Here is an 11492-nt window from a genome sequence, read left to right as displayed (position 1 = left end):
TGCAGAATGTAACGTAGCTCGTGTCACCGTTGGGGGTCCGAGAGTTGCGGTGCTCGCCACCCGGGGGGCTACATGTGTCGGGTACCCATCGTCTCCTGCGGCCCCCTCTTCCAGAGGACCGCGTATCCTTTCAAGTGTCCGACACAACTCCGATACAGGACCCCCGGGAATCGGTGAAATCATTATTTTATATCTGCCACGCTTTTCGATCTCTCCTCTCTCTCTATCTCTCTCTCTTTCTCTTTCTCTTTCTATCCCACTCTAATTCTTTATTCTTTTAATCCAGTCTAAGTCGCCACGTTTCGACACATTATCAATATCATCTGTGGTATTTATATCTTACCTAATCTCAGTGTCCTGATAGATATACATGTGGCGAGTTCTCTGAATGCAATGCCGATTGTTACACCGAGAAATTTGTCGCTCAAAATTCCTTACAAGATTTCTCCGATTTTCTCATTTGCCAAAGTATTGAAACACTATGAAAGGCGCGATCGTAAGTTTGCTTATGAGCGAAAGTCGAATAACTGAAATGGTAAACGTTGGTTTATGGTCGCATGGGAAAAGGGTAAAAGGAATAGGAAAGAGTCCTTGTTCGTCGAAATCGTAGCGCGTGTTTCCCTGAACGGCCCTGAAACGAATTCTCCTTCGCGTACACCGAGAGAGAACGAAAGCACATATTGACGCCACGTGCGCTTCGGGATGTTTATCCCAGGAAGAGCAAAATTCCGGCTTGCTGAAATCAATATTATTGTTCGCGGTTGGCTAAATTTGAATCGCGATTCGGTTGCAACGCGTAATGCCGCGCGTGCACCAGAGATCGAGAACGTACGATTGGTGCGACGAACGATTGGTAAGCAACGATGCTCCAGGACGGAACGAACAAACTCGTTTCCGTACGAAAACAGGCCGACCCGACTTTGTTTCACGAACGAGACTCGTACTCTTCATCGAAAGGATATTATAACTAGATCGTAAAATCAAACAGTGGTCAGAGTTTACGATTTTCGATAATCGTTAAAAATAACAAGTATCGTGGATCTTGTGCCTCGCACAGAGCTGTACGTAGTCGATTCGTCGAATGTCAATTCTTAAATAAAGATACATTGATAATATAAGCGTCTTTATACCTAACGCGTAGATTCGACATGGATGCGCACTATTGAAATAAAAAACTTGCATTTTCTCTTGCAAAGGTGTCAATGATCGAGCCAAGGACCCACATAACATTGGCGAATTTTAATATTCCTGCTTCCTATACGTACTAGAGTCTTCGGAACACCATCTCGTTCGTCCAAGTTTCCCATTACAGACCCTACGCACAGGATCTGTATACCAGCGGACAACTACGCCATTGAAACAAATTCTTTGTACGCGGTAAACGTGTTCAAAGCCGAAGTATATACAATGGTTGCGAAAGGCAGGTGGTTAGAAAACGTATATAAAATTGTTCGATGTAATAGATAATTATTGAAATAAAGGGACGCAGGAAGGTACGCGGAATGCGTACGATTATAGACGTGGCTAGATCGATCGATCACGCTAGTTAACGCGGCTTCGTTCTACGATCTCGCTATATTCTTTCCCTTCGGAACTGCTACGTGTTGCGTAAAAAGGGAAACAAAAATTACGCAGCTCGTTCGTTAGGCGGCAACAGAGCGCGCGTTTCCCTCGCGATAGACTCGCGTCGACATTGGGATAAAAACCGTAGCAATCCGTAATCCGCCCAAGTGTCTCGAGCATTTCCGAGGGTCTGAGTGCGCGTTTACGCACCACCAGCAAGTTAATCCTGCAAAGTGCGAGCAAGATGCCTCCTTTGATCTCGCACAAAAGCCGCTACACGGCATTGACCGTGGTTTATATATGCTCATGTATGGGCCACTGTCTTTGCTAGCTCACTCATTCATTAAATTCGTTGTATAATTAGGCTCGCCAGAAAGATGCAGACTGTCAACCGATGATTCCTGTGCACCAGCGCAACGAAAAGAAGAAGCTTCAACTCGCTCCTGAATTTATGCCCTCGCATTCTCCCTGTTCGACTATTTCTCCTCCCGATGATCCTTCTTTTTCCCGATGTGACTTGCGAGAACGTAAAGTCACGTTCGCAGTGATCTAATTATATGGCTCGCGGGGAACTGCTAACTCAGTCACGGGACAAGGAAATTTGCAAATGCGATTATTTTCATCTAGAGAGAGAGAGATAGATAGAGAGAAAGAGAGAGGGAGAGAGAGAGATCTATTTGTTTGCATGACGATCGAATTTGTTCGAAAATGAGCGACTTTGTTGCAGAAGAAGAATCGCAGCGGAAAGCCGATGCGACTAGGTTTTCACGAACGTTACGATAAACGGGAAAAAGTTCTAATTCGGTCGAACAACGAGGCGCTTCGAAAAGCGTGGCATTCGAAAACGAAGCGAATCATAGCGAATGATTTTCGAAGACAGGATGGACACAAGAAGGATCCGAGAGAAGTCGAGGAGCCGAGTCGAGAAGAAGAACAGAAAAGGAACAAGATCCTAGATATCCCCCACCAGATGCAGAGGTGGTCCACGGAACCGCCTCCGCGATCTACCATCCAACGTTTGGTGCGTGTGCCAGACGTGTGCTCATCGTTTCTGCCTCTTTCGTACGGACCAACCTGTGTGGTGCTCGCTCCCTGAATGAACCTTCACATCCTCGTCGATCCGTGTTCGTCTTTCTTCTCTAGTCAGCCAGTCAGTCAGTTAGCTATCGGAGTTTCCTTGAACCGTCGCGGGTGCTATTTTCTATGCCATTTTTTTATAATCGACGCGATCGGATTACGGCAATTAGGAAACACGTCTTAAAGAATTTAAATTCAATACAGAGATCGTTGTTATACGGATGACGAGTAATCAACGGTCGGAGTGCGAACCAAGGAAAAGAATAAATCGAGTCGCGAACGTACCAAAACCCGTAAACGATATTTATCGAGCGAGATAAGAAAAAGGGCCGGTCGCTGAGAGAGTGGCGGAAATCGATGCGACGTCGATATACGGACTACCAGGAGGGACAAGGGTCGGTTTATGATAAATCACGGCACGATAACCTCGGATTAATTACTCGGTTCTTTTCTTCGCTTTCCTCGGTTCTTTACGATGCGCCTCTCGACGACGCGTTTTACGTGAAGAAAGAACAGTGTGCGCAGGATAGAGCGACAGGCGGGCCGATAAGTTCGACGTTTCGGTGAAAGTCGTTGCTCGCGGTCGAACGCGACTGGTCGTGCTATCTACGAAAAGAAAAAGAAAAAGGACGTTCGTTCGACAAGGAAGAAGATCGTTCGTGTTACGAATGTGAATATCTACGATAAGTAATTGGAAATAACATTCAGGAAGATGGAAGCCCACCAAGGTGGCGGTTTATCGTCTGCTGCGACAGAAACGGAAGCTGGACCGTCGAGCAGCGAACAATGCGGCAACGAGCAATGCACCAGTTCTCTGGACGATGCAGTGGGCAAGCTACTTCAAGGTTCGCTTCTCTCGTTTTGAAAGATTCGACGATTCTTTATTAGAGTTAAGAATGTTCCACGTTTTTCGTTTCTTGCTTCTCTTTCCTCTCCTCGCCTTTCTACGTCTACGTAATCTGAAAAATAGCACTGGATACCGTCGGAGTCGATACAGGTCGGGCGAAGCTAGTTTTGGAAATATCAAACGTAAAGCGGGATTTTGTCTTTTTCGTTTGTCGACCGTGTCGTACAGGGTTGCAAGTATCTCGAACGGGTCTCGCGTCTAAGGACACTTTAATTGGCGATGAAACTCGGCTCCTCAGATTTATCCCCGTGATACCGTAGCCGGATGGAGGGAAAATATGGGCGAGCATGATGGAAGAGGTAGGAAAGAAGGAGGAGCGACACGGAGAACCGAGGTTCGAGGAGCGCGAAAAGACGATTTCGAGGAAGATTCGAGCGGCAGGTGCTGCGAACAGAGCGAAACCGCTGAACGTTTGCCACCGACACTAATTATGTTAGTACGAAATTAAATCTGAGACATCGACTCGAAAGGGTACCTCAGACAGAACACGGGAGAAGGTGGGGACCAAGAAGAGCAGTAGTAATGGGTGCCCGACGTGATTTACGAGGCGTCTCGTTGGAACTCTGCGTTCCCCGAACGTGTTTCGAAGAGGCAGAAAACGCGTCCTCGGACGAGACACGTCGAATCCATCGTTCTCTAATCGTCCAACCGTTTCGTTCGTCTTTAAATCATCGCGTAACCAAGCCGAATAGAAGAAGTAGTTGCTCGATACACTCTGTAATCGTAAAACGTTGGACGAAACGCTCCTGGTCGCCTTATATCAACTGCACAACGGTATCTGTGCGAAATATCACGGAGGAAGCGATAAAATTGCAATTTAATCGATCGATCGATTCGGTACATGGGAAACCAAACGTTCTCGTCAATCACCGAAGGTGACGATGCGTTCAACGGTATCCTCGCTTGTTAACGAGACTATCTTCGTGGTAATGGGAGCTGATTTGTACAGTAGTTAATGTAGCAAGAGTGGACGACAGGTCGGCATTGACAAGCAAGATACCAAAGCACACCGGTTCATTCAGCGGGCTACAATCCCTTATTATGAACCATATTCTCCGTCTCCCCTGTGGAGCCATTCATCCTTTGGAAAAGTACGAAAGTTCTCGGCCAATCTCCTCCTCTTTCGCTCGATTAATCAATTCCACTCCACTTGTAGCTCCCCTATCTCTACTATCTTTGCGTACTTCGAAAGCACGTGTTTCCCCTCTCGATCTCGAGAACGTTCAAACTAAACGCGCGATTTTCCTCGAAAACGTTCTCGACGACCATCGCCGATAAACGTTCGCTGTTGCTGCCGTTTCGTTGGGTGCGCTTCGAGGAAGACACAGTCGAACACGCGCGATTAGAAACGAAACTCGTTCGTTCCCAAGTCGTGTATATTTTTCGCGCGAAACTTTTTCTATTCCCGTCGCTTTCTAGGGTGTAAGCCCTGCCGAATTTCCATGAAAATTGTCGTCCTGTTTGCTATCGGTGAAGACAGTAGCGGGAGGACCTCCAGCGAACGTTAAAGGAGCCGACAGAGAGGCCGCATCGGTGAACCGTGTCCCTATGGTAATTAGCTACCATGAAATCTACGCTCTTCACAGTTCGGATGCTCGTGGTGACGTTTCAACACGTGCATCTTCCTTCTCCTTAACCTTCCTTCCTATCTTCCTACTTCCTTCCCTCGTTAACGATCACCGATACAACGATTCGAAATAAACGTCTCGGTGCTTGATAGTCTTCTTTCTTTCTGACGGATCGAGTTGCACATATAATCGCTTACGACAGTACCTGAATATTTATAACAAGTTTTTATGAATATACGTTATGCGTATGAAAGAAATCTGAATATGTACAAAATAGAATCCGCGGTCTAATAATAAGTCTGATTATTCTGTGCAAAGTTCAAGGTTGAATTTTAAGACGTTCAAGCTTAGACGACTCAAATGATCCTACTTTACTACAAATATCCGTAAATGTCCACTAACGAGTAAGTACGTATACCGTTGATACAAAGAAAATGGCACGCGACCGATGAAACGATGAACGAAGAGCATGTTCACGGAATATTCGATGTGTATCGGATATACGATGAGATTTCTTGGAATGGAAAACTCGAGGCGACCCAAATAACCTTTCTTTAGCCGGCGAATCGTTCGTAGGGGATACCGAGAGGAAGTCGGTAATAATAATTAGTCTCTTAATGCGAACGAACGATCGATAGATAAAGACCACCACGTTCGGAACTTCTCGTTCGTTTGCAACTCGTAAAACTTTTCTGTCTGATGCTGTGTTCGTTCGTGCACTGTGAATGATCGTTACGAGAAATATACGAAAGAAGACAAAAATAAGGAAAAGGGGAACACGCGCTAGGAGTATTAACGGTTTGGTCAACCAGAGATTAAGATTATTTCAAGGGAAACAGGTGTCGTTTTATCTCTCCCGTTCCTTTACGATTCAATTCCGCGCAAAGATAGGCTACGCAACTTCCGGCTACACAAATTCCCACTAAACACGATACCGTTTCCTCTTCTTCCTAACATACGTCAAACGTTGCTCTTCTACCATTCGCGACGTCAGAAAATTTTCCCTAGATCAGCGTTGTCGTTGTTCAGGTATTTCGGAGGTACATTCGCAACATTCTTTCGTAGCAAGTAAATATGCTAATATAACAGATGTAGATGTGAATAATACTAATATTTATGACCGGTGGTGTACATGATATTCGCGATGAAAAATATTCCAAAGATCTGTCTTCGTGTTTTCCAGGCTACGACTGGACCCTGCTTCCGGTCACTTCTCGCGCAGGAGGACGAAGAAGCGCTCACGTGAAACGTCCGATGAACGCGTTTATGGTTTGGGCTCAAGCGGCCAGACGCAGATTGGCGGATCAATATCCGCAGCTTCACAACGCCGAACTTTCGAAAACATTAGGAAAACTGTGGAGGTATTTCGAGCTGACATTATCTATACACATTAGCGTACATCGTAGTGTCGCGAATCGAAGGTTAACTCTAGCGAATGTAACAGAATCCTAAGCGACGGTGAGAAACAACCGTTCATAGAGGAAGCTGAGAGACTGAGGAACGCGCACAAAAAGCAACATCCGCATTACAAGGTGACTGTCGACGATCGTTCTAACAACGATCGTTCCAGTTTAGTCCGCCGCCTAAAGTTAAATCGTAAAATGCCAATTGCAGTATCAGCCGCGTCGACGGAAACCAAAATCGGAGGAACAAATGGGCATCGTGATGCATCGAGCTACTTTGTCCTCTCCAGGCACGTCTCTAGACTCTACCAACTCGTCCGACTGCACTTATCCTCGCCTATATCCAGATACCGGGATCAAAACGTACGACAGACCGACTTACCACGATAGCAAAACCAGCTACGATCTGTCGAGGTCGGCTTGGTCCGCCGACACGAGCAAATACCCGGTCGATCATTCGATCGTAGAAAGCAAACCGTACGACGGTATCAGATACGAATCGAACGTAGCGGCGAAAAGCTACGTGGACGCCAAGTGCTACGAGACGGTCAAGTATCACGAGGTATCTACCGCTGCAAAATATCACGAGACGATTCCAAAGTATTCCGAGTTGCAAACGAAGCCTTACGATCTACCCAAATACCCGGAGAATCCCTTAAAATATCCCGCGGATGTTACCAGCCCGGGCAAATCATACGCGTGCGTACACAGCCAGTATTACTCCGCTCCAGAGGGATACACGATGCACGAGGAGAACGAATACCAAACGCAGGGAGTTTCGACCCATTCTTTCTATCCGTATATTTCCGCGTCTATGACGCAACCGCCTTATTACATGGGTCCTCGATAAATCGCTCTAGTGCGATGTGTTTTATTCAGGGACCGAAAATAACAGTTGTTTTCTACATTTTTACGGAAAAAGTCATTCAGAAAAAATGAATTTTCGCTTAAACAAAAACGGTTTAACAGATTAAATGATTTAAAATCAGTAATTTTTAGGTATTCTAGTTACGAATAACTATTATAAATGATTAACATTTTTTTTTTTTTTTTTTTTTGATTATCGATGATCATCATCGATGACGGAAATTATTTTAGATTACAGGTAATCGTTATGGGCGATGAGAACATTTTTTAATTATTGGTAACCGTTACTGATAACGTAGATTGCTTTTTATTACCGATAACCATTATCAATGACGGAACCTTTTTTCCTTAACAATAAAAAAATGTTAATCATTTATAATAATAGTTAGTCCTGACCAAACTCATTTAGAATAAGATACCAATTCTTATACCATAACTTTCTTAATTTCGGTTACAACAATCATGGTCCCTGGTTTTATTCGTTCGCGTAATTCTGCGCCCGAGATGAGCGTGCGCGCCAGTGTGTAGGCATCGATAGTTTGTTAGAACGCTTAGTACTGTTTTTTCTTTCTTTGCTATTTATTTTTTTGGCAACAATGCGATGAAATAAACAAATAAATAAACGAATAAATATCTTGTCAACGTTTAGTTTGATCAAGAAATACGTGTTGCCTATATGTACAGTATAATTCACTCTCTATTATTTATTAGTAGACTGCGAATATTTATACCGATTCGAATTTTTATAAATACAACGAATCAGATCCTAAACAAAGATTCTTTCGCTTACTGAGTATCCTAATGAGAATTCTACTTCAGATATTTTACATATATTTGAGTATTATATTTATTCTCGATATTTTTGCATTTCACAAAAATGAATAAACATCCGCAGTCTATCATACACCACCACCATTACTAAAACCGCCATCAATCCTACATTCACCTATAGAACACACGCGCTACTTTATGTATTATACATACATATGTGTGTGTGTGTGTATGTGTGTGTAAATAAATTAAATCTAGAAATGAAAAGTCTGCATTGAAATAGAAAGCAGAAATAAATAGTAAATTGTGCGCTACTTCGTCGATTACAAATATCACGGGCCGACTAGTAAGTTTGTTTCAATACAAAATTTCCTAAATAATTCTTAATCGTCGAAATCCTCAACAGCAATTGTATATATATATACAAAACATTAACAAACAATCAAATAATATAATTAAGAAGGTAGAAAACGAAAGATAGAGAAATGAAGGACAAAAGAGAGAGATTTGTAGTTTCCAGTGGATGCGGTACAAGCATACGTACATGTTCACAAAGAAATCAGCAACTCGTACGTATTTGATTCTCACGAATCTGTACCGACTTAGAGATCGCGATTTATCACAGCAGCTAATTCATTTATTTGATCCCTATTGGCATGCATAAACGCTTTAGCGCTCCATATCATTTCAGCCAAAATCTCGTCGCTTTTTTCATCCATGGCGATATCCTGGGATAGTTGAGGATTAAACCTGTAGTAAGGCACTCCGATCATGGAACACCAATTTCTGGCACGATCAACGATCCTTCCGTCGCTTGCTGTTGCTTGATCCACCAATAGTACCGCGAGGACCGATATTCCCATCGCAAACTTCGCGGTATCCCATAAACTATCGGGCCGAAATATGTCGATGTCTTTCAATGGACTAGTAGGTATCAGACCAGTGCCAAGAGAAACGACCAAAGACAAGGGGACCGCATTCTCTTCGCATCCAGAAGCCTTTAAAGCGAGATTATATTCATGAATTTCAGTCATAGCATCCAAAGTCGGATTATTCGCAATCAATCCACCATCCAGAAATTTGCCGAACGCTCGAAAATACGATGGAGCTGCCCCGGTTGCTCTCGCTGCATGCCAAAGCAATTGTTCGCTCGATGACGAAGCGAGAGACATCGAGGTCTCTGCATGCTCGAGTAGCGTACTAGGTGCGTCGTAATTACGAAACAAATAAAGGTCGACAGGCTTTCTATCAGCTAATACAGCAGTGATCATTATCTTGGGTTTCTTGATATCCGACATCACCGTATTAACACCTAGGCAATCTTTTAATACTTTCTCTAAACCGTCGCTGTTGTATGGACGATTACCGACAAAAGCTTCCTCTTTCATACGGAAATACAGTGCCTGACATTCTCGCAAGGACTTGCCAGCAGCTAGGCCAAGAGTCAAGATTCCACCCGTAGAAGTGCCCGCGATCCAGTCGAAGCACTCTACGATAGGTTTCTGCAGGATCGACTCGATCTCCAATAACATTTGTACAAGAACCAAACCACGAATTCCTCCTCCATCTAGACAAAGAAGTCGACCACCTTTTATTTTCTGGTTTTCTTGCATAGCCATTTTGTCCATCCCAGAAACATGTAACATTTGATCCAACACTGTACGCGGTACAGCCCTCGGTGGTTGCTGCGGTGCAAGACCATTATAATTTTCGTTAAACTTGCAGCCTTTGTTACAATCTGACATTTCTGGTGGACAACGTTTAGCGCCTACCGCATCCAGAATATACAAAATTTTCTGACCCTCGTTGTTATCGATATTCACACGATGCCGTGACGTTTCCAACTTCCAATTTTTTGCATCAATGTCTGCTCCGAAAGCGATCAGCGATTGCACTATTGCCACTGTACCATCGGAAACTGCTAAATGCAGCGGAGTATTGCCATCCTTGTCGACGATATTTACAGAACACATATGACTTAACAAAGCCACTACGCATGATAATCGTTTCCTCATTGCCATGATGTGCAACGCCGTACGGCCGTCGAAATTCAAAGCATCTATATCGCAATTACTTTCTATTAGAGCATTAATCACCTCCCTGCTCAGTGACCAATGCAATGGCGTACCGCCAAATTTCATGTCATCGGCATGAAGAACATTTGGTTTACTGTGCAAGAAATCTCCTACGTAACTAGGACTAGAAGGTTCACCCTCGGCAGCAGGAATGTTCACATCCGCTCCAATTAAAAGAAGAGCTTTAACGCATTCGGGCTTATTATTCAAACAAGCGACATGCATCGGTGTATGTCCATTACTGTTACGACTATTTAAACTGTTTGGAAGATCGCCTCCAAGGGCTAAAATTATTTCTTTAGTAGATTTGGCTGCATAATGATAGACGGTATTTGCGCTATAATCCAGATGCTCCAATGAACTTTTAGCTTCGATCAACATTTGCACTGTACGCAGATTATTTGTTTGCACCGCAACTTGCAAAGGAGACACTCCTGTTTCTGTATCTCCGCTGTTCAACTGACTATTTACATCAGCATGGGTAAAGGCGTTATAAAGAGCAAAATGAGCTGCCAAATGTGCCAGTGTCCATGTCGGATGTTCCATCAAAGTATCACATAATTTCTGTATCTTATTCACATTACACATCTGTATAAATAAATTACTATTAATCATGGTTTCTACACAGATTGCAAAATATCATGAAATTTTGGAAATAATTACCTCGCGACAAATTTGGACAAGTACTGGAACCTTATCCTTATACACAATAAAATGTGTTGCGATATCTGCATTATCTTCTGATCTATATAAACTGAAACAATAAATTTTAATTATTTGAAATAATAAATAATATATAAACCTACATCACCTATAGTAGAAAAAACAAAGCAACGTATATGAAGATACCTACCTATATGCTTGATGCAATGTTTCTGTACAAGGCCTATGAAGAACAATTTCATATTTTCTTTCATTTTCACCTGGACCATAAAGTACGATACCATCCTCGCGGCATTCGATATGTCGATTACTATAATTTTCAGGCTTGACCTCTTGAACTATGTTCGGCGGTATATCCTGGAATACGATATTCCGAAGAACGTTGCTAGCGATCGTTCCAAGCCAAGTCATGATGAAATAATTTAGGTTATCAATGAAAACTGTCACTACACCTTCTTAACTGACTATCAGTATAATCAAACGAATTAACAAGTTATATAAAATCGCAATGATCATTTCTTCGAAACCGCGATTATGGCGTGTCGTCAACGCTGGAAAAAACACGTAGAAAATCCCCGCAGTAGTCGAGCTCACTCTG

The 11492-nt window shown here is 43.2% G+C and overlaps 2 protein-coding genes across 3 annotated transcripts; one reads left to right on the top strand and one right to left on the bottom strand.

Annotated features, from left to right (window-relative positions):
* The first annotated feature begins 2101 nt into the window (after positions 1-2101).
* On the top strand, positions 2102-8027 carry LOC139993045 (uncharacterized). 2 transcript variants are annotated; one of them, XM_072014434.1, is made up of 4 exons: positions 2102-3485; positions 6299-6476; positions 6560-6647; positions 6730-8027. In XM_072014434.1, the coding sequence occupies exons 1-4, from the start codon at positions 3353-3355 to the stop codon at positions 7366-7368; spliced, it is 1038 nt and encodes a 345-aa protein (XP_071870535.1). In that variant the 5' UTR covers positions 2102-3352; the 3' UTR covers positions 7369-8027. The 2 variants fall into 2 exon arrangements, with proteins under 2 accessions (XP_071870535.1, XP_071870536.1); XM_072014435.1 differs by lacking the exon at positions 2102-3485 and adding an exon at positions 4304-5098.
* A 397-nt stretch (positions 8028-8424) lies between these two features.
* Ipla2-via (calcium-independent phospholipase A2 VIA) lies at positions 8425-11479 on the bottom strand. The gene is made up of 3 exons (XM_072014429.1): positions 11085-11479; positions 10895-10985; positions 8425-10819 (listed from the first exon to the last, which is right to left on the bottom strand). The coding sequence occupies exons 1-3, from the start codon at positions 11303-11305 to the stop codon at positions 8759-8761; spliced, it is 2373 nt and encodes a 790-aa protein (XP_071870530.1). The 5' UTR covers positions 11306-11479; the 3' UTR covers positions 8425-8758.
* Between the last annotated feature and the right edge of the window lie 13 nt (positions 11480-11492).

This window comes from Bombus fervidus, chromosome 12 (genome assembly GCF_041682495.2).
Source record: "Bombus fervidus isolate BK054 chromosome 12, iyBomFerv1, whole genome shotgun sequence".
Taxonomy (NCBI): Eukaryota; Metazoa; Arthropoda; class Insecta; order Hymenoptera; family Apidae; genus Bombus; species Bombus fervidus.
The sequence above is the reverse complement of the archived record's forward strand: the minus strand, read 5'-3'. Positions and strand labels throughout refer to the sequence as shown.